The sequence below is a fragment of the Ranitomeya imitator genome, chromosome 4, assembly GCF_032444005.1.
Source record: "Ranitomeya imitator isolate aRanImi1 chromosome 4, aRanImi1.pri, whole genome shotgun sequence".
NCBI classification, from domain to species: Eukaryota; Metazoa; Chordata; class Amphibia; order Anura; family Dendrobatidae; genus Ranitomeya; species Ranitomeya imitator.
In genome coordinates this window covers 13,088,678-13,111,581 of record NC_091285.1, presented here as the reverse complement: position 1 = coordinate 13,111,581, position 22,904 = coordinate 13,088,678, and the positions used below count along the sequence as shown (strand labels likewise).

General features: G+C 45.8%; 6 protein-coding genes across 6 annotated transcripts; 3 read left to right on the top strand and 3 right to left on the bottom strand.

The window, feature by feature from the left end:
* Positions 1–46: 46 nt before the first annotated feature.
* Positions 47–652, top strand: LOC138673869 (histone H2A type 1-like). The gene has a single exon (XM_069761901.1). It carries the CDS (start codon positions 110–112, stop codon positions 494–496), a length of 387 nt encoding a protein of 128 aa, XP_069618002.1. The 5' UTR covers positions 47–109; the 3' UTR covers positions 497–652.
* A 6,003-nt stretch (positions 653–6,655) lies between these two features.
* LOC138673867 (histone H2B) lies at positions 6,656–7,145 on the bottom strand. The gene has a single exon (XM_069761900.1). It carries the CDS (start codon positions 7,103–7,105, stop codon positions 6,725–6,727), a length of 381 nt encoding a protein of 126 aa, XP_069618001.1. The 5' UTR covers positions 7,106–7,145; the 3' UTR covers positions 6,656–6,724.
* A 254-nt stretch (positions 7,146–7,399) lies between these two features.
* LOC138673866 (histone H2A type 1-like) lies at positions 7,400–7,867 on the top strand. The gene has a single exon (XM_069761899.1). It carries the CDS (start codon positions 7,435–7,437, stop codon positions 7,819–7,821), a length of 387 nt encoding a protein of 128 aa, XP_069618000.1. The 5' UTR covers positions 7,400–7,434; the 3' UTR covers positions 7,822–7,867.
* A 4,123-nt stretch (positions 7,868–11,990) lies between these two features.
* LOC138673865 (histone H3) lies at positions 11,991–12,403 on the bottom strand. The gene has a single exon (XM_069761898.1). The coding sequence runs from the start codon at positions 12,399–12,401 to the stop codon at positions 11,991–11,993; it is 411 nt and encodes a 136-aa protein (XP_069617999.1). The 5' UTR covers positions 12,402–12,403.
* Positions 12,404–16,270: 3,867 nt separating this feature from the next.
* Positions 16,271–16,715, bottom strand: LOC138673864 (histone H2B). The gene has a single exon (XM_069761897.1). The coding sequence runs from the start codon at positions 16,686–16,688 to the stop codon at positions 16,308–16,310; it is 381 nt and encodes a 126-aa protein (XP_069617998.1). The 5' UTR covers positions 16,689–16,715; the 3' UTR covers positions 16,271–16,307.
* Positions 16,716–16,981: 266 nt separating this feature from the next.
* Positions 16,982–17,604, top strand: LOC138673863 (histone H2A.J). The gene has a single exon (XM_069761896.1). It carries the CDS (start codon positions 17,020–17,022, stop codon positions 17,422–17,424), a length of 405 nt encoding a protein of 134 aa, XP_069617997.1. The 5' UTR covers positions 16,982–17,019; the 3' UTR covers positions 17,425–17,604.
* Positions 17,605–22,904: the final 5,300 nt, after the last annotated feature.

The following is a 22,904-nucleotide window of genomic DNA, read 5'->3' as shown; positions in this document are numbered from 1 at the left end:
AGCCAATGGCAGGAGAGGAGGCGGAGCAGTAGCAGGTTATAAAAGGCGCAGGAGACGGCATAGTCACCACACAATAGAGTTCTCTATCTGCTGATAACTGAGTGCAGTGATGTCTGGACGCGGCAAACAAGGAGGGAAGGTCCGTGCTAAAGCCAAGACCCGCTCATCCCGGGCAGGACTGCAGTTCCCGGTTGGTCGTGTGCACAGGCTTCTCCGCAAGGGTAACTATGCTGAGAGGGTGGGCGCCGGTGCTCCGGTCTATCTGGCTGCTGTGCTGGAGTATCTGACCGCTGAGATCCTGGAATTAGCCGGCAATGCCGCCCGGGACAACAAGAAGACCCGCATCATCCCCCGACACCTGCAGCTGGCCGTGCGCAATGACGAGGAGCTGAACAGGCTGCTGGGTGGGGTGACCATCGCCCAGGGGGGCGTCCTGCCCAACATCCAGGCCGTGCTGCTGCCCAAGAAGACCGAGAGCAGCAAGAAGAGCAAGTGAGCGACACTGACCCCGTATCATCCACACAACACAAAGGCTCTTCTAAGAGCCACCCACACCGTCACCACAAGAGCTGACGCCGCTGATCTCTGGTGTGATGTTCTGTATGTACAAATCTGTTAATGGCTAAGATGATTAATAAAGGTAGAGTATGAGATATACTCGGACAAAGTGGGTAGATCCCTGTTATGTTGGCAGTTTGTTTTACTTTGTCAAAACTCCAAGGGTGTGAAATATCCACTTACACACCACATACTGTGCCGTATAGTGTTGGGCAGCAGGACACAGACAAGCAGCCACAGCCCTGATGTAGATGGGGTGGGTGGCTCTTTGAAGAGCCTTTGGGTTGTGGGTGCAGAGCATTCAAATCCCACCAAGGACAACATCTGCAAGGAGTTGGTGTTCCTCCTTGTGATTACATGGGTTCCTCACTTCAAAACCTTAATGATGGGGAATGTAGATTGTGAGCCCTAATGAGCACATCTGTAAGGTGCTAAATAAGTGCGTAAAATTAATAAGGGTAACCCTCATGATGTTTTACAAGCCCAAACAGTATAATAGTCAGTGCGGAATATACCAGATCTACTTGCCCCCACATGTTACATGGAGAACAATGAGCGGGAGAAACTACTGGCCATTGTGCAGGAAATTCATGTTCAGTGCTCAGCCAATCCCGACACTTAGTGTTAACCCATTAGTGCCTGATGTCTCCAGTTCCCAAAGAGCAGACTTCAGGCACAGGGCGATCACCAGCCCCTCCTCACATGTCGGCGGAGCACAGAACTGTTGGGGATTTTGAATTTCCCGCACTTTTTTGTGAGACCTTACATCTAGTCACAGACCTGAGTCCTGCTAGGATTAATGACTGTGAGACAGAGAAATCACTGGTCAGGGGAGCAAAGGGGTATGGATAATAAAAAGTACAATAATCTTAATAAACGTCACGACTGGTACAGGAGGAGCGAGGGCCCACAATCTACAAAGGGATAGGTGAGGGCAGAGCTGGTCATGTAGTGGATCGGTGGTTACTGCAGGTTGCAGGCTTGTGGGAAGAGGTAATATTCAAGTTCCTTTTGAATGTTTCCACGGTAGGCAAGAATCTGATATGTTGGAGTAGAGAATACCCGAGTAAGGGGGATGCGTGGAGAAATCTTGTATACGATTGTTGGAACAGGGGAGTAGAGAAGGAGATCTTGTGAGGATCTGAGGTTGCATGCAGGTAAGTACTGGGAGACAAGGAGACAGGTTGTGGATGGCTTTGTATGCTATGGTTAGGGTTTTGAAATGGAGTCTCTGGGTAATGGGGGGGCCAGTGAAGGGATTGACAGAGGGGAGAGGCCAAGGAATAGCGGGGGTATAAGTGGATTAGTCAGGCAAGAGAGTTTAGAATAGATTGAAGGGGCAGGAGAGTGTTTGAAGGGAGAACACAAAGTAAGAGGTTGCAGTAGCCAAGGCGGGAGATGATGGGGGCATGGACTAGGGTTTTTGCAGATTCTTGATTGAGGTATGTACAGATCTGGGAAATATTTTTGAGTTGAAGTCGGCAGGAAGTGGAAAGGGCTTGGATATGTGGTTTGAAGGAGAGATCAAAGTTAAGGATTACCCTGAAGCAGCGAGCTTGTGGGACTGGGGAGAGTGAGCAGCCATTTACTTTAAGTTGAAGAGTATAAGGTTAGGGAGGTGACTGTGGGGTTGTGGTGACAAGGACCAGGATTTGGAGAAATATCACCGGCAGTGAGCAGGAGAGGGCTGTGTTTGGAGACAGAGGATTGTATGTTGAGGAACTGGTGAGATGGATAGGGAGAATGAATGGAGAGCTGACTAGTTCCTTACTAGATGTAGGGATTAGGGGGTTAGTAGAAAGTGAAGGATTATAGGGGTAAGGGTGAGAGTGAAAAGAAAAACATTGTTTACAATGACTATGTATCCAGTTGCCTTCAGTTCCTTTCTAGTTCAATTCTGGATTAATTCATAGCTCCACACGTATGGTGCACTGGGCAGACATATTGTTTGCAATATATTTGGTAGAAAGTGCATTCAGGTGTGAAACAGAGGGGAGAGGTCTGTGCTCATCTTGGTCAGATAATTAAGAGTGAGCCTGATGCAGGATGATCATGGCACAGTAAACAAGGTCATAAATAATATTGAGGGTATGGCAGGGGTTAGTTGAAAAGCATAGCAAGTTGGGTCACGTACCAAGTGGTTGCAAGTAGCAGAGGTAGGAAAAGTCAGTGTGGAAAGATAGGTCACATACCTGTAGAAGGAATAGATAAATGGACACACTCATTAGAGTGGAATGATGGCAGGGAACAGACCGTATACATCATATTAAATTCTGGATTAATTCATAGCTCACACTTCTATGATGCACGCTGCAGACTATATATCGTACTACATACTCTCCATATCCTGCTGTATACCATCATATAGTGCTATGTACCATCCTTATCCTTCTGACCCCATATATACCCCATATAGTGCTAAATAACCTCCATATTTTATTATTATTATTATTATACATTTTTATAGCGCCATTTATTCCATGGCGCTTTACATGTGAATACAGGGCAAATATAGACAAATACATTAAACATGAGCAGATAACAAGGCACACGAGTACATAAGGAGGGAGGACCCTGCCCGCGAGGGCTCACAGTCTAGAGTATACAACAATATAGTACTTTATACCCTGTGTATCCCCCCCATATAATGCTATATACCCTCATATAGTGGTGTATATGCCCCTCATACTTCTGTACACCAACATACAGGTCCTTCTCAAAAAATTAGCATATAGTGTTAAATTTCATTATTTACCATAATGTAATGATTATAATTAAACTTTCATATATTATAGATTCATTATCCACCAACTGAAATTTGTCAGGTCTTTTATTGTTTTAATACTGATGATTTTGGCATACAACTCCTGATAACCCAAAAAACCTGTCTCAATAAATTAGCATATTTCACCCATCCAATCAAATAAAAGTGTTTTTTAATAACAAACAAAAAAACCATCAAATAATAATGTTCAGTTATGCACTCAATACTTGGTCGGGAATCCTTTGGCAGAAATGACTGCTTCAATGCGGCGTGGCATGGAGGCAATCAGCCTGTGACACTGCTGAGATGTTATAGAGGCCCAGGATGCTTCAATAGCGGCCTTAAGCTCATCCAGAGTGTTGGGTCTTGCGTCTCTCAACTTTCTCTTCACAATATCCCACAGATTCTCTATGGGGTTCAGGTCAGGAGAGTTGGCAGGCCAATTGAGCACAGTAATACCATGGTCAGTAAACCATTTACCAGTGGTTTTGGCACTGTGAGCAGGTGCCAGGTCGTGCTGAAAAAATGAAATCTTCATCACCATAAAGCATTGACCCTGCCCTTGATGAAACACAGTGGACCAACACCAGCAGCTGACATGGCACCCCACACCATCACTGACTGTGGGTACTTGACACTGGACTTCAGGCATTTTGGCATTTCCTTCTCCCCAGTCTTCCTCCAGACTCTGGCACCTTGATTTCCGAATGACATGCAAAATTTGCTTTCATCAGAAAAAAGTACTTGGGACCACTTAGCAACAGTCCAGTGCTGCTTCTCTGTAGCCCATGTCAGGCGCCTCTGCCGCTGTTTATGGTTCAAAAGTGGCTTTACCTGGGGAATGCGGCACCTGTAGCCCATTTCCTGCACACGCCTGTGCACGGTGGCTCTGGATGTTTCCACACCAGACTCAGTCCACTGCTTCCTCAGGTTCCCCAAGGTCTGGAATCGGTCCTTCTCCACAATCTTCCTCAGGGTCCGGTCTCCTCTTCTCGTTGTACAGCGTTTTCTGCCACATTGTTTCCTTCCAACAGACTTACCATTGAGGTGCCTTGATACAGCACTCTGGGAACAGCCTATTTGTTGAGAAATTTCTTTCTGGGTCTTACCCTCTTGCTTGAGGGTGTCAATGATGGCCTTCTTGACATCTGTCAGGTCGCTAGTCTTACCCATGATGGGGGTTTTGAGTAATGAACCCGGCAGGGAGTTTATATAAGCCTCAGGTATCTTTTGCATGTGTTTAGAGTTAATTAGTTGATTCAGAAGATTAGGGTAATAGGTCGTTTAGAGAACCTTTTCTTGATATGCTAATTTATTGAGACAGGTTTTTGGGGTTATCAGGAGTTGTATGCCAAAATCATCAGTATTAAAACAATAAAAGACCTGACAAATTTCAGTTGGTGGATAATGAATCTATAATATATGAAAGTTTAATTGTAATCATTACATTATGGTAAATAATGAAATTTAACACTATATGCTAATTTTTTGAGAAGGACCTGTATACATCTGTAAATCCTCACCATATAGCGCTGCATTACCTTACTGATGTATACCCTACAGATGTTTCTATATACTCCATAAACTGCTATATACATCTGTAAATCCTCATAATATACTGCTATATACCATAGTATACATTTCTATTTAGTGCTTAATATCCCCATAGTAATGACTACCTTTCACAGTGATGTTTATTCCCCTCCTTGTAAAGGTGTTTCCACGGTCAGTATTGCCAGCGCTTTGGACGCAGCTCCATCCAAAGCGCTGCCGGCTTTTGTACATACGGCGATTCAGCATGTGTTCAATGAACCATGTGTAATCACCGCATCCTTATACATTGGATGGTGATATTTATCTTGCGGAGACTGAGCACCGGGTGTCCCTGCACGCATAGCGGAGATGGGATTTCATAAAATTCCATCCACGATGCTGTAACATTTGGACGCAGCGTCCACTGACCGTGGAAACATACCCTTATGCTGTATACTACCCATATAGTGCTGTATATTTTCAGAGTGCCAAATACTCTCCATATAACCCCCATATAGTGCTCTTTACCCCTAAACGCTTGTTCTGTTAACTCCATATATTGTTGTATACTCCCAATACAGTGCTGTATAAACCAAGTAGTACTGTATACCCCAATAAAGTAATAATAATGCTCCCCATTTACAAGTATTTACCCTCCATATCCTGCTGCATACCTCCAGATTATACTATAAGGTGAAATATACTATATATATATATATATATACCTCCATATAGTGCTATATACCCACCATATCATTCAATATACCCCATAGTGATGTATACCTTCCATATCCTACTGTATATCCCTGTTATATACCCTCCTGAATACCACAAAATAGTGATGTACCCCCTTTATATTGAGCCTTATACCCCCATATACTGTTCTATACTACTGTATTCCTCCATATAGTGCAAGACACCCATATATTGCTGTATAGAGCCATACGGTTCTTTGCTCATGTAGCTCCTGCTGCGATAAACAAGTGATCGCTTTCTCCATTAATGACAATGTGAGGTTCAGACCTAGAAATAGATCAATCTTTAGTTCATCATAGATCAGGAGCCTCCACCGGTCTGGGGAGAGAAAGGTGAGTAATATCAGGACGTACAGAGAGCGCTGATCACAAAAGGATGAGAAACTACTGAAAATGCAGCTGAGCACTGAAAGTTAACAGCTCATCCATTACCAGCAGAACAGTCCAGGCAGAGGGCACCAGGACCGTTTCATGAGAAAATGGGCTCAGTGAGAGAGGACTGATCTAAAGCCTCCATCACGTTAATCGGCTTGTCGCCTTTAACATCCTAATATTTTTATAATATGGAACCTCAAACTTAAAATCTTGTTTCCTTCTGCAGCTGCTGCCTGACACCAAGTACTGCAGTTCACATTACTTGTAACTGGAACACCCAAGTCCTTCTCCTGTTCTGTTGGCTTAAGCTTTAATCTCTTAATGACCTTCTGGATGGGAAAGAGTAATGAGAATTGGTCCTTCCAGATCCTTGCAATCCCCAGTGCTCCTGGTACAGATCATATTTAGAGGATGCACCATTTACAACCAGTTCTACTTCCATCTGCAATGTTCCTAGTCCCTGCTTCTGTACAAGGCTGTTGTGTGGTTCAGTATCGGATGCCTTTGCAAAGTCCAGCTAAATCACATAAGCCCCATGACCAACATCTAGAATAGCACTTACCTTCACATAGAAATCCAACATGCTGGTAGTCAATTTCTACAATATATTTTACAGGTCATCCCTTAAAATGCCGGTCAGTGCCAGCAGGACACAGGCACGCAGCCACAGCTCTGATGTAGACGGGGTGGGTGGCTCTTAGAAGAGCCTTTGGGTTGTGGGTGCAGAGCACGGAGCAGATCACTTGGCGCTGGTGTACTTGGTGACGGCCTTGGTGCCCTCAGACACGGCGTGCTTGGCCAGCTCTCCGGGCAGCAGCAGGCGCACAGCGGTCTGGATCTCCCGGGAGGTGATGGTGGAGCGCTTGTTGTAGTGAGCCAGGCGGGAGGCTTCCCCTGCAATGCGCTCAAAGATGTCATTGACAAAGGAGTTCATGATGCCCATGGCCTTGGAGGAGATGCCGGTGTCAGGGTGGACCTGCTTCAGCACCTTGTACACATAGATGGCATAGCTCTCCTTCCTGGTCTTCCTCCGCTTCTTACCATCCTTCTTCTGAGTCTTGGTCACAGCTTTCTTGGAGCCCTTCTTGGCTGCTGGTGCAGACTTGGCAGGATCAGGCATGATGATAGCAGAATGTTCTCTTCACTGGAAAAGAAAATAATGATCCTGCTCCTCCCAGAGCGGCCGTATTTATAGACCGGCCATGCAAATGAGCAATGCTGTCAGATCACTGTTCTATTGGATGAGAATGTCATGTGACCAATGTAAGCGTCATGATCTCCGCCCTCTGCAGCTCATTGGTGTTTCCACAAGTCTTGTTTGCATTAGTGGCTTCACATTCAGCCAATGGCAGGAGAGGAGGCGGGGCAGCAGCAGGTTATAAAAGGCGCAGGAGGCGGCATACTCACCACACAATAGAGTTCTCTATCTGCTGATAACTAAGTGCAGTGATGTCTGGACGCGGCAAACAAGGCGGGAAGGCCCGTGCTAAAGCCAAGACCCGCTCATCCCGAGCAGGACTGCAGTTCCCGGTTGGTCGTGTGCACAGACTTCTCCGCAAGGGTAACTATGCTGAGAGGGTGGGCGCCGGTGCTCCGGTCTATCTGGCCGCTGTGCTGGAGTATCTGACCGCAGAGATCCTGGAATTAGCCGGCAATGCCGCCCGGGACAACAAGAAGACCCGCATCATCCCCCGACACCTGCAGCTGGCCGTGCGCAATGACGAGGAGCTGAACAGGCTGCTGGGTGGGGTGACCATCGCCCAGGGGGGCGTCCTGCCCAACATCCAGGCCGTGCTGCTGCCCAAGAAGACCGAGAGCAGCAAGAAGAGCAAGTGAGCGACACTGATCCCATCTATCCACACAACACAAAGGCTCTTCTAAGAGCCACCCACACCGTCACCACTAGAGCTGACGCTGCTGATCTCTGCTGTGATTTTTTTTTTTTTTACAAATACTAATGTAGATGATGCCAACAGATAGCGATGGGATTTTTTTTAAGTAGACAGTCCATATTGTGCTTAAAGCTTGCACCCTCTGCCCATGAAAAGCTGTAAACTACAAAATACTGCTGTATACCATCAATATTCTAAGGAATATCCCCCATATAGTACTGTATATCATCTGTCCATACATTTTGTTGAATACGTCCCATATCTATCTATATAATTACCTTAAATTGTCATCCACTTCTGTCTGGAGAAATCCCACAATCCACCACGCCGACCGCCATATTGGAATAGCCAAGTGATGGGTACTATTCCAATATGGCACCCACTGGTAGTACCAGGCCCTTGCGCAGTACCACCAGCGGGTCATCGCCAGACCTCCCTATGCCACTAGGACCCCTGCCCGCAGGACAGCCGTAGGAAAATTATTCACAATGCGCAGCTGTGACCTTGGAGTCAGAAATGTTTCCAGGGACGATCCCCATGATGTTCCTGTGCCTCAATAGGTAAACTGCTGCTGGTACCAACCTATTGCCTGATACCACCAGTGGAAAACTGTCGCACCACACACTCACGCAGCCAGTTGCATGGTACCACCAGCGGAACACCGTTGCAAACATGCCACCGCCAGGATCTACCAAATGATTCACTGACTGCTGCCATCTTTGTACAGGAGGAGCGCATGCGCAAATTTAGGCTGTGTGCACACGTAGCAGATTTTTTTTTTGCGTTTTTTCGCTATAAAAACGCATACATTATGCATCTCATCATTTAGAATGCATTCTGCAATTTTTGTGCAAATGATGCATTTTTTTCCGTGAAAAAAACGCAGCATGTTCATTAATTTTGCGGATTTCCCACTATATTATTGCATTGGAAAATCCACAAAAAAACATGCGGATTTCTTGCAGAACTTTCTGCAAAAAAATCCTGAACGTGTGCACATAGCCTTAATGTGACCGCCACTATCTGTTTGCACAAAGATGGCAGCGGTCTGATTTACTGCACCTGCGCGAATTATGCGAATCATTCTGCTGATACCGGCAGCAGATGCGCGACGTGTCTACAGGCAGAGGAAGCCGGTCACATTAAAGGAGTTTTCCCACGAACTAAAGTTAATTTTAAAAATTGTCTGTCTGACCGTGTACGGAGCATAACACATCTCCTGGGCAGGGGAGGAAGCAAACGACAATACTGACATTACAGCAGGGGATCACAGAGGATTCATTTTGTGAGGTAAAATATTTCACTGACTTTTTAAAAAATATTTTACCTCACAAAATGTATCCCCGGCGATCTCCTGCTGTAATGTCAGTATTGTCTTTTGCTTCCTCCCCTGCCCAGGAGCTGTGGTATGTTCAGTACACAGTCAGACACAATTTTTCAAATGAACTTTTGTTAGTTGGAAAACCCCTTTGAAAAGCAAATACCAACGGCAACATGGCTCCTCCTAAAAAGTGCGCCAATGACAATGAAAGGAAAGCAGCAAAGGCACAACGTCGAAGACAACAAAGGGCAAATGAGACTCTTGAAGTGCAAGAGCATCAATGGGACAAAAACAATGCATATAAGCATAGATGCCAAGCACACGAGTCCCCTGATGCAAAAGTCATTAGATTATCATCACAAGATGCCATTAGGTAACAATAGCGCCGCATGCCTGCCCTCATCGTGACACTACAGCCCTCCCGATGCGATAGAATCGAGCCTCCATCTTGTAGTGCTATATATGCCCATATGGTTTTATACATTCTTCTTCTATGGTGAGTACACAACAATAATCTAGTGGTAGAAAAAAAATCAGTTCACCTCACATTTGCCATCAGCAGCCACGGGAGAAACAGAAGCGACCCACAGATTAATGTTCCAGCAATCTGAGAAGTACTGAGATTCAAAATTGTTTATTCAAAGTGGATTAAACCTTGTTCATGAGTGAGAATATGATCTGAGGAGGAGGAATATTGTACGTTTCTAACCTGATGTTCTCTCCTTCTTAATCATATTTTTCACTGACTGACCTGATGCAATCCATTGTGAATAAAATCAGAGTGTGGAACACCTGATATAGTGCCCTCTACCCCTCCATATAAAGCTGTCTACCTTTTCACCCTACTCCTGCTCTGTTTTAATGTTAATATCCTCCATAATCCGAATCTCCCACTGTTATCCAGGACTTCTCTTGTGCTGTGCCAGTTTCCTGGAATGCACTACTCAGAATTATGTGATTTGCCAATATCTCTTTATACAGGCATAATATTTAATTAATCTAACTCTGCCCTCCCTTTTCTAATTTTTCCTTAGTCTGAGTCGCCCACCAGGGCAATGGGGATACTCGGTACCAGGTCCAGTTGCTCTTAAAGGGGATGTCACAGTGTCTGTGACCCGATCCGTGGCCCTGGGACTCAACAAAAAGGGGAAAGTCTTTAAAGGGTTTAATAAAGTCTATTTGTGAAGCCACCTTTGGCTTTCGGTCAGAGGGGACCAACGCTGCTTAAAGGGGTTCTTTTAAAGGGGTGGTGTTGCAGCAAGATGGTGACGCTTCCCATAGGTGAAGTGGGGTCCCCAGGGCTCCCAAGGTGTATGGCAGGGATGGTGGGTTGCAGTCTTTACCTGGTTTACTGGAGTTGTAGTAGGCCTCAGTCTAGGGTACCGGCAACAGGTACAGAAGGGGTCCCCTTAGCAGGTCAGGTTGGGAGCCTTCCTCTATGCTGGGTTTCTAGTACCTTGCTACCTGTGGTTTGCTGGCAAACCTCCTTTCTTTCTCCTGTCCTGGGACAGAACCTGCACGGCAGGCAGCTTGAGCTGTACTCTTGGGGGTCTCTGACACGGTGACTCCAGGCTGTCTGCTGCTTTGCCTCAGGTATGGTAGGGGAAGTATACTTATAGTCCTATGGCCTCCGGGTCTGCTGTGGACCTTACGGCTATCCACAACCTTGGGCTCCCGATGCCTGGTTTCTGCGCTCTCTTAGGGGCCTCCTTGAGCCCTCAATCTCTCCTCTGCTCCTTTCCTGTTTGCTCCAGACTGAACTGACTCTTTATTCAGGGAAGCTGCCCTAAAAGCGGGTTTTGAGCTCCCCCTCCTGGCCTGGATTCAGAAGGTGCTGTGTGTGAGATTACCTGCCAAAAGGATCCCTCTTGTCTCCAGGCAAAGCACTACACTACCCGAGAGGAAGGCAACAATACTGTGGTACCCGAACTCCTGGGGTGCCACAAGTCCCTCTTATTGGTCTCCATATACCCAATAGCACTTGGTAACTGTAGTTGCAGATACTGATTGATTACCGGATCATGCAGCTTTATATGAAAAACCCAATTTATTATGATGGCCGGACTGCACATGATGAGCACGTTCTACTTATTGTATCCTATTTCCTTATAGATTGTGAGCAGGACTGCACGCCTGGAACTTTTACTCTGTAAAGTGCTGCTAAATATGTTAGTGCTATATAAATACAATTTGTGTTATACCCCCGTATAAAACTTTCTATGCTAATTACTCTATTACTATATACCTCCATATAGATCTCTACAGCAATATGATGCAGTTTAGCCCCCAAATAGTGTAGTGCACCGTGCTTTAGTGCTGAATATATTACATATTCACTTACAGCCCGAGAGCCGCCATGTTACACTGAGGAGAACAAAGAGCGAGAAACTATCAGCCATAGTGTGGGAATTTCAAATTCAGTGCTCAGCCAATCAGCACCATGGCTCCGCCCACAGGCAGTGTCAGATTAGAGTTAAGCAGTAACCCCTTTATTCATGTGCCATGAGGCGTCAGGACAAAGTGAGGAGCGCTAAATAACAAGTCCCTGGGTAACTGCATCTAGAAAGATTTCATAAGATAATTGCATCTCTGCACTTTATATTCATGTTACATTAACCCTTTTTGCTCTTTAGGCATATGATAAATTATAAACTAAAATTTGATTACCAGCAGTGAATCTCGCAAACAAAAGAAAATAAAAGATCTGGAAAGTTTAGGAATTGGCTCCTTAGTGGGAGGATTTGGTGGCTCTGAGAAGAGCCGTTGTGTTGTCTTTGGTGCCCGGGACAGATCTAAGCTCTCTCCCCACGAATCCTGCGGGCCAGCTGGATGTCTTTGGGCATGATAGTGACCCTCTTGGCATGGATGGCGCACAGGTTGGTGTCCTCGAACAGTCCCACCAGATAAGCCTCGCTGGCCTCCTGTAGGGCCATGACTGCCGAGCTCTGGAAGCGCAGATCAGTCTTGAAGTCCTGGGCGATCTCCCTCACCAGGCGCTGGAAGGGAAGCTTACGGATCAGCAGCTCGGTGGACTTCTGGTAACGGCGGATCTCCCGGAGAGCGACTGTTCCTGGACGGTAGCGGTGCGGCTTCTTCACTCCACCAGTGGCAGGAGCACTCTTCCTGGCAGCCTTAGTGGCCAGCTGCTTGCGGGGAGCTTTCCCTCCGGTGGATTTACGGGCGGTCTGCTTAGTTCTGGCCATAGCTCTGTCTGCAGAGATGAAGGAACACAGATATAATGATGAGAGCAACAAGAGCAGGGTATTTATACTCATGTGATCGTTCTCATTGGTTTATGTGAAACACGCCCCCTACACTCCATTGGTTGTCTGCATCCAATCATTATGCAGGAGAAGCTCAGTCAGCAGAACTCCCAGAAATCTCCTTGTTCCCTCCTCCATGAAGTGCTGCTGGGTCTCCACGGTTCCCACACTGGTCACAGGCTGCGATAATGCAGGAAGGGTCACATCATGTCTACACGAGGCTTCTGCAGCAGCGGCCTCTGATGGCGCTGTACTTCCATATCCCCGTACACTGCGCTGTATAGTGGAGCCCCCTCATCATCACCCTAGATCCCCCCAATCCTCACATAGCGCCCCACATCTAGACATAGGATGTGACAGGGAAATGCTCACCTGTCAGTAACACGAATGCTCTGCCCTAATATTATTATTTATTTATATAGCACCAATAATTCCATGGTGCTGTACATGAGAAAGGGGGTTACGTACAGAGTTATAGATATCGTTTACAGTAAAAACCTATAACCTGCCCCCTACTATTCATCTGTCTCCACACCCTCCATGCACATAACTGCACTTGATACTTGACTACTGCACTTAAACACACGGGCTGATGACCGGATCATGCAGCTTTATATGAAAATCCCTGTTTATTATAATTGCCAGATCTGAAATAACGAGCACTTTTCACCTATTGTGTCCCCCCATTTCCTTGTAGATTGTCAGCTTGCGAGCAGGGACCTCACCCCTAATGGCACTGGTTTAAATTGTCTTAACTTATACTGAATTTATTGTCTGTACATGTCCCCGCTTATTGTAAAGTGCTGCGGAATATGTTGGCGCTATATAAATAAAAAATATTATTATTATAAAAACTACAATGGTGCTGATGGGATCGGTGGGGGGACTCGGACACTGATCACACAGCTCTGCCGGGACAAGGTGGTGGCTATGAAATAAAGCCTTTGTGGGAGAAGGACGGGGCAGCTGCTGCTTATTTCTTAGGTGAGGCTCCTTGTCTGTATCACAGCTCCATATAGTGGTCTAGCTATAGATCATATACTGCACATATCTCCATATAGTGCTCTATCAGCTCGTATACTGCTCTGAACCTCAGTATTGGGCTATATACCAACATATAGTTCTGTATACGTCCGTGTAGTGTTTTATACTCTCCACATTGTGCCGTATACATACGTATAGTGCTGAAACCCTCCATATAGCGCTATATACTGATGTGTACATCAAAATAGTGTTTTTCCCACATATAGAACGAAAAACCATCGAGGCAGCAGCTATGTACGATAACATCCAAATTTATTGTAGAAAATTGTATTAAAAGTGCCCGACAGATCCAGTGTGACTGAGACCCAAGATAAGTGACCTGACTGAGGCCCCGAAGAGCTGGAAGGCGCAGGACTCGGTCACACTGGATCTGTCGGGCACTTCTCATTCATCTTTCTATCATACATGTGGATTTTATTGTACATACTGTACCTCCGGCCTCACTGGATTTTCGTTCCTCTGTTTCGCCTCTGCTGGTTCCAGGCTTCTCCGTGCTGCCACTGGGGTGAGCGGACTCTCTCCCATTCCCCCTTCTCTGTGACTATGTCCACAGATAGTGAAGAATATCCCTATATACCCTGGAAATAGCGCTGTGTCCGCCCTCAGCATTAATATTGTGCTGTATATGGCCATATAGTGCTGAATACCTCATCTATGGTGCTATATATCACCAGATAATGTCACACCCCATATAATGCCTCATACACCCCATATAGTGCTGTGTGCCAGGATATAATGCCTCATACACTGCATATCGTGCTGTATTCCTCCATGTGACGCGGTCTATGCCCAAATAGTACCATACACCCTCCATATAGCGCTGTATACGGCCATATATCATTTCCCTCCCTCCATACAGCGCTCTGCACCACGTGTTACTGAGGAGAACAAAGAGCGGGAGAAACTATCAGCCGTTGGGCGGGAATTTCATATTCAGCGCTCAGCCAATCAGCACTCAGTAGGGCTATGGCTCCGCCCACAGGGTCACTTCCCCGCAGACGCTTGGTGTTAACCCTTTAGTACCCGATGTTTCCAGCTCCCGCAGAGCAGACTGCAGCCATCCGGGCACCGGGCGATTACCAGCCCCTCCCCCAGCAGCAGGAGCCGCGGCTTCTCCTCACATGTGGGCGGAGCACAGAACTGTTGGGGATTTTGAATTTCCCGCACTTTTTCCGGCGCAACGCTAATGTGAACGTAGCCATACAGAACTATATGTGTATACCCCATATCCTACTGTATACCCCAATATATTGCCGTATAACCTCCATATCTTGTTGTATACCGCTATATTGTGCTGTATCTCCTCCATATCCTCCTTTATACCCTCCATATCCTGCTGTATACTTCATAATATAATGCTATGTACCCTTCATATCCTCCTTTATACCCCATATATTGCCGTATAACCTCCATATCTTGCTGTATACCCTTCTATTGTGCTGCATCTCCTCCTTTATACCCCCATATCCTGCTGTATACTCCATATAGTGCTATATACCCCCATATAGTGCTGTATAAATCCATATTATACCCCTGTATAGCGCTATACACCCTCCTGTGCTTTGCTCTTGTAGCTCCGGCTGCGATAAACCAGTGGGATTCAGACCCATAGATCAGTGATTGTGAGTTCATCATTGATCAGGAGCCTCTGGTCCGGGGAGTGACCGCTGCGTTATATCATTAGAACATTTTGAACAGAACAATGAGAAACTGCTGAAAATATCGCTAAGCGCTGAAAGAGTTAACAGCTCATCTGCGCCTATTACCAGGAGAACACTGGAGTCTGGCGGCACTAGGACCCAGCGCTCTGGGATCAGTGGAAGGTGACAGCGGGAGGTGTTGCCGCTTTTTTTAATATTTGATTTTTATAATGTGCCGCAAACTGGATTCCGTATTCTAGATGTTTCCCCTCTATAAATAAGGCCGGGTCCTCCCTCCCTCTGTGCTCCTGTGCGCCTTGTGTTACTCAGGTCTATTGTATTTGTCTATATTCGCCCCTTTCACATGTAAAGCGCCATGGAATAAATGCGGCTATAGAAATGTATAATAATTATTTTATTATTATACATTTTTATAGCGCCATTTATTCCATGGCGCTTTACATGTGAATACGGGGCAAATATAGACAAATACATTAAACATGAGCAGATAACAAGGCACACGAGTACATAAGGAGGGAGGACCCTGCCCGCGAGGGCTCACAGTCTGCAGGGGATGGTGAGGATACACTAGGAGAGGGAAGAGCTGGCTGTGCGGCCGTTCAGTAGGTTGAGGATCACTGCAGGCTGTAGGCTTGTAATGGCATTGTAATATCGAGGTCAGTTTATTATCCTGCATAGTGGTGTCAATAGCAAAGGCTGACACTTTACTCAGTCCCATCCACAAGGCCATTGTTTGTTATAAAAAAAAAAAACTATTTACACCAGTTCCCTGTTTTTTAGCCAGTTCTCCCATCTGCATATAGTGTATATATTCTATATTCCCAGGTTCTGGAGCGTCGGTATAAGGCTGTTGTGTGGTTTAGTATAATCAATCCACATATCACATTGGCCGCATTACAAATATCCAGATTGGCACTTACCTTCTAGACACCCAACATTTGGGTTGAGACATTTTTCAGGATTCCATACTGGTGGTCGGTAATTAAATTACTTTCTAAAACATATTTTGCAAATCATCCCTTTCAATGCCGGTCAGTGCAGCAGGACACAGACCCAGCCAGTGCAGCCACAGCTCTGATGTAGACAGGGTGGGTGGCTCTTAGAAGAGCCTTTGGGTTGTGGGTGCAGAGCACGGAGCAGATCACTTGGCGCTGGTGTACTTGGTGACAGCCTTGGTGCCCTCAGACACGGCGTGCTTGGCCAGCTCTCCGGGCAGCAGCAGGCGCACAGCGGTCTGGATCTCCCGGGAGGTGATGGTGGAGCGCTTGTTGTAGTGAGCCAGGCGGGAGGCTTCCCCTGCAATGCGCTCAAAGATGTCATTGACAAAGGAGTTCATGATGCCCATGGCCTTGGAGGAGATGCCGGTGTCAGGGTGGACCTGCTTCAGCACCTTGTACACATAGATGGCATAGCTCTCCTTCCTGGTCTTCCTCCGCTTCTTACCATCCTTCTTCTGAGTCTTGGTCACAGCTTTCTTGGAGCCCTTCTTGGCTGCTGGTGCAGACTTGGCAGGATCAGGCATGATGATAGCAGAATGTTCTCTACACTGGAAAAGAAAATAATGATCCTGCTCTTCCCAGAGCGGCCGTATTTATAGACCGGCCATGCAAATGAGCAATGCTGTCAGATCGCTGTTCTATTGGATGAGAAAGTCATGTGACCAATGTAAACGTTATGATGTTCGCCCACTGCAGCTCATTGGTGTTTCGACAAGCCTTGTTTGCATTAGTGACTTAAGATTCAGCCAATGGCAGGAGAGGAGGCGGGGCAGTAGTAGGTTATAAAAGGCGCAGGAGGCGGCACAGTCACCACACAATAGAGTTCTCTATCTGCTGATAACTGTGAGTGCAGTGATGTCTGGACGTGGCAAACAAGGAGGGAAGGTCCGTGCTAAAGCCAAGACCCGCTCATCCCGGGCAGGACTGCAGTTCCCCGTTGGTCGTGTGCACAGACTTCTCCGCAAGGGTAACTATGCTGAGAGGGTGGGCGCCGGTGCTCCGGTCTATCTGGCTGCTGTGCTGGAGTATCTGACCGCTGAGATCCTGGAATTAGCCGGCAATGCCGCCCGGGACAACAAGAAGACCCGCATCATCCCCCGACACCTGCAGCTGGCCGTGCGCAATGACGAGGAGCTGAACAGGCTGCTGGGTGGGGTGACCATCGCCCAGGGGGGCGTCCTGCCCAACATCCAGGCCGTGCTGCTGCCCAAGAAGACCGAGAGCAGCAAGGTGAGCAGCAAGTCAGGCAAGAGCAAGTAAGCAACACTGATCCCATCTATCTACACAACCCAAAGGCTCTTCTAAGAGCCACCCACACCGTCACAAGAGCTGAAGCCGCTGATCTCTGCTGTGATGTTCTGTGCATACAGATCTGTTATGTGGCTGATTCTCTGTATAACATCAGTATACAAGAGCTGTAGTGTAGATGCAGTGGGTATAATCCTGTCACTATTGGGTTGGCACAGTGGGACTGATGATGGTTTATAATCTGCTGTGAACTGGCACTTACTGGTCTGGTATCAGGTCTTACACCCTCCTCTCCCCCAACCTCCAGGTCCTGTAGTCTAAGGTGTGAGTAATAAACATGCAGTAAGGTAACACGTTCATAGTTATGACCTGTGATGGGCACTGTGCATTAGATGAGTATTGTGGGCAGATGCTGCTCCTGGTGGCAGCACTAGTGCACTGCAGTATGACCCTATGTGCTGCCACATGTGATGTGAGGACTGTGCATTAATTGTGGTGTATGGGGGGGGGGATATCCAAATATATACACACCCCATATTGTGTTATGCCACCATGTAGTGCGATTGCGATGTACCTCCTATATAGTGCTGAATACGGTCATATAGCTCTATAAGATGTTGTTTCCCTTCATTTAGCGCTGTGCACCACTTATTACACTGAGGAGAAACTATCAGCTTTAATATGGGAATTTTACATTCATTGTTCTGTAGGGTGGTGACTCTGCAAAGAGCCTTTGTGGAAGGACAGGGCAGAGAGATAGAGATAGCTATATATAGATAGATAGCTATATATAGATATAGATACTTACCTACAGTATCCTCACCCGTCCCTTGTAGATTGTGAGCCCTTCCAGGTATATACCAAACCTCATGCTATTGTCCAGAAAAATGAAGGCAGCACTCTAATAGAAAAAATAGGTGATTTATTTATTATTTATGTACAGATAGAGATATAGATAGATATAGATAGAGATGGAGAGATAGATATAGATACTCACCTACTGTATCCTCACCCATCCCTTGTAGATTGTGAGCCCTCGCGGGCAGGGTCCTCTCTCCTTCTGTACCAGTTATGACTTGTATTGTTTAAGATTATTGTACTTGTTTTTATCATGTATACCCCTCCTCACATGTAAAACGCCATGGAATAAATGGCGCTATAACAATAAATAATAATAGATATATATATAGATAGATATATATAGATAGATAGATCCAGTGTGTGCAGAGTGTGGGGGGCAATGTCCACATTAGGGGTCACAGGAATCACAACCTTCCATCATTAAGCTAAAATGTCATATAACCAACAATCTCACTGCCATGTCATGTACTCCCATATAGTGCTGTGTACCCCAATATTGTGCTATATACCAAAATATAGTTCGGTATAAATCAGCGTAGTGCTTCATAACCTCCAAATTGTGCCATATAATGTTTAGTTATATAGCGCCAACATATTCTGCAACACGTTACAATGTAATAGCTCATATACGACAGTCGTAAGTAACAATGTGAAAAATAATACAATAATTAAAGCTAAATAATGACGATCCTGCACATGAGAGCTTACAATCAACAATGAGGTGGTGGGGAGATAAAGTACAGGGGCTTATTTACAATGATGGTCCAGCCATCTTGAGGGAATGGGGATAAAGGATGCTTGAGCTGTGGAGTTTACTAGTTATCAGAGGTAGAGAATGGACTATATAAGTATAAAAAGAACTTTGATTAGGGAACGTGATAGGTCGCGAGTAGTGTTGAGCATTCCGATACCGCAAGTATCGGCCGATACTTGCGGTATCGGAATTCCGGTACCGAGTTCCGATACTTTTGTGGTATCGGAAATCGGTATCGGATCCATATTAATGTGTAAAATAAAGAATTAAAATAAAAAATATTGATATATTCACCTCTCCGGAGGCCCCTGGACATCACCGCTTGTAACCGGCAGCCTTCTTTGTTTAAAATGAGCGCGTTTAGGGAGTTCCATGACGTCACTGTCATGATCTGTACTTTTGCCCTGTCCTGTATTTGAATAATACGCCATTTGATGTATGTAACTGTTCTCTGGTGTCTATTAGCTGTAATTTATGTATTTTCTTGGGCTGGGAGTTCACCTGGAACAGTATGTCTCCTTCCCCAATACTTGCAGCCCTAAGCTATAATGTGATTAAGCTTTGTCAATACCACTAGTGAAAGAATAGCCATTCTTCCTCACAGCAGGTGGCTAGTCAAATGTACATACTACATAGACTATGTGGAGCCCACCAGTCTAGAATCTTCTGGTGGACCCAACCATTGAATAGAAAGTGTGACCCCTACCCCCCTTCATGGGCGGATCCCAGGAGCTCAGACAATCCATTCTTATTTTGAGATCAGATGTGAGTTGATCATTGAAGGAGAAGGAGTGGGGATTCTTAGCTGAGGCAAGACCCCACGTCCATCTGGGACTGCGGAAGCAAACGGGGCGAGACTTGAGCTGAGGACATATCTCGTCGTTCGTGAGATTGTTTTGGGATCCCTTGGACTAATTGTGGACTATTGCTTTGTTACCTGGCACAAGGATTATCGGGAGGTGCCCCCGAATATGTTCCGTTGGACTAATTGTGGACTCTGAAGATCTACCTGCATGTGTTGTTCCAGCGTTCTTGATAATAAATCTGTTGAATCATCCCTCGGCCTGTTGTCCCTTCTTGCTCTGCCGTACACCCCATCACAGTCACGGCTTCTGATTGGTCGCGTGCCGCTCATGTGACCGCCACGCGACCAATCACAAGCCGCGACGTCATTCTCAGGCCCTAAACTCCTCATTCTAGGAATTTAGGACCTGAGAATGATGTCGTGGCTTCTGATTGGTCGCGTGGCGGTCACATGAGCGGCACGCGACCAATCAAGCCGCGACGTCATTCTCACGTCCTAAACGCGGTGATGTCCAGGGGCCTCCGGAGAAGTGAATATGTCAATATTTTTTATTTTAATTCTTTATTTTACACATTAATATGGATCCCAGGGCCTGAAGGAGAGTTTCCTCTCCTTCAGACCCTGGGAACCATCAGGATACCTTCCGATACTTGGTGTCCCATTGACTTGTATTGGTATCGGGTATCGGTATCGGCGATATCCGATACTTTTCGGGTATCGGCCGATACTATCCAATACCGATACTTTCAAGTATCGGACGGTATCGCTCAACACTAGTCGCGAGGGATTGTCTAAACTCTATAACTTGTGATCATCCCTGATTTCTTGGGGTAGAGCATTCCAGAAAATTAGTGCAACTCATGAGAAGTTGGGAGTGGGAGGTACGGATTAGTACGGATATGAGTCAAAAGTCACTTGCAGAGTGAAACAAGCGGGTAGGCTGATAAACAGAATTGAGGGAGATGTAGGGGAGTGCTGCACTGTATACATCCATATAAGGCTGAAATCCCTCCATATAGCTATTAACTGATGTGTATACGAACATAGTGTTTTTTCCACATATAGTGCCAAATATCCCTATATAGTGCTATATACCCTCCAAATAGTGCTGTATATGTCCTTACACTTAAGTTATATATTACTGTATAGTGCTGAATACCTTCTATGTATCCTGCTATATATCGCCATAGAGTGTCACACCCCATATGGTGCTGTATTAATGTCTCATACACTGCATATCGTGCTGTATTCCTCCCTATGATGCGGTCTATGCCCAAATAGCACCATACACCCTCCATATAGCCCCATATACGGCCATATAATGTTTTGTCCCTCTATATAGCAGTGTGCACCACCTGTTACACAGAGGAGAACAAAGAGCGGGAGAAAGGGCCCACTGAGACTTTTCTGCCTAGGGCCCACGAAAACCTGGAGCCGGCCCTACATTGCTGCTTAAAAACAAAAACACATTTTGAAGAGGTTACAGTTTGCCAAAGAACACATCGACTGGCCTAAAGAAAAGTGGTGCAACATTCTATGGACAGATGAGAGCAAGATTGTTTTGTACTGGGTCTAAAAGCCACAGACAGTTTGTGAGACGACACAAACACAAAATTCAAGCCAAAGTACACTGAAGACTGTAGAACATGGAGGTGCAAGCAGAATGGTTTGGGGATGTTTCTCATACTGCGGAGTTGGGCCCATTTATCACATAATTATGGACCAGTTTGAATATATCAAAATACTGGAAGAGGTCCTGTTGTCTTATGCTGAAGGAGAAATGCTCTTGAAATGGCTGTTTCGGCAGGACAACAACCTCAAACAGAGCAGATCAACGATATTTTGAAGTGGCCGCCCATTCATCAGACCTCAATCAGATTGAGAATTTGTGAAGTGACATCGGAAAGATATATATCTTGGTACCATGTTAGCCAGTAGATAGAAAAATATTTAGAATTGAGAGTCCTCAATAGTTGATACCTTTTAATGGCTAACTGAAAAGATGGTAACAAATTGCAAGATTTCGAGACTACACAGGTCTCTTCATCAGGCAAAGAGTAAAAGTAATTCTGAAGAATCACTTATTTTTGATGCGGAGTTGGGTGCGAGAAACGATGCAGATCGGGAGGGGGAAGAGTGTGTGGGCAGAGACTGTCTGGGTGCGGGTGTTTGTGTGTGTGGCTGTGCGGGGATCACGGGGCTGTGCGGGAATCGTAGGCTTGTGCGGGGATCACGGGGCGTTGTGTGCAGAGCTGCGTGTGTGCGAGGATGTATGTAGGCAGGCATCAACCGATGGGACTGCTAGTCCTATCCGGCAATGCCTGCTACAGTGACAGGTAGCCGGATAATGGGACAGTATAGTCCCATCATCAGGCTACTGTGTTCAAGTGTAAAAAAAACCAAAACACATACACACATATACAGAACATACAACATAGAGTACATACTCACCAATCACCTTGTCCCAGAAGCCATTGATTACCTGCAAAAAATATTAAAATAATAAAACAACAATATACTCCCTGATCCGCAGTAATCCTTTTAATAACGAGTGTCCCATGATGATATCCCGTGGAGATCTGTCACATCTGTAGATGCGACCACTCTCCATTGATCCGGGATTCAATGACTGAAGGCATCCCTCCGCCGCTGTGAGTATTGTTGTTCATACTGTCACTTTCGGCACTGCTGCGTGGAAAATTTCCCACACAGCATTGCCATAAAGTGAGAGCAATGAACTAAAGTAACCTCTTCAGTGATGCACTGCAGGAGCCATTGTCTCCTGTCGTGCGTCACTGGAGGCCTATGGAGCAGTGATATCACCCGATGTCACTGTTCTATAGGGGAGATCGTTGTCGGACACTCGTTATTAATTGGACTGCGTCACACAGGGAGTATACGGTTCGTTTATTATTTTTATTTTTTGCAGGCGATTGAGTATGGTAAGTATGGTGAAATTAAGAATATTAAAATACTTTTTTCTGGCTGTCTTTTTTTTTTTTTTTTTTTAAACTCTTTCGCTACTATAGGATTAGTAATATATAGGTACCTTATTGACGCCTCTCCATTATT

Excerpts from the sequence above, each read along its gene's own strand:
- LOC138673869 (XM_069761901.1), top strand. The coding sequence starts at position 110 with ATGTCTGGACGCGGCAAACAAGGAGGGAAGGTCCGTGCTAAAGCCAAG.
- LOC138673867 (XM_069761900.1), bottom strand. The coding sequence starts at position 7,105 with ATGCCTGATCCTGCCAAGTCTGCACCAGCAGCCAAGAAGGGCTCCAAG.
- LOC138673866 (XM_069761899.1), top strand. The coding sequence starts at position 7,435 with ATGTCTGGACGCGGCAAACAAGGCGGGAAGGCCCGTGCTAAAGCCAAG.
- LOC138673865 (XM_069761898.1), bottom strand. The coding sequence starts at position 12,401 with ATGGCCAGAACTAAGCAGACCGCCCGTAAATCCACCGGAGGGAAAGCT.
- LOC138673864 (XM_069761897.1), bottom strand. The coding sequence starts at position 16,688 with ATGCCTGATCCTGCCAAGTCTGCACCAGCAGCCAAGAAGGGCTCCAAG.
- LOC138673863 (XM_069761896.1), top strand. The coding sequence starts at position 17,020 with ATGTCTGGACGTGGCAAACAAGGAGGGAAGGTCCGTGCTAAAGCCAAG.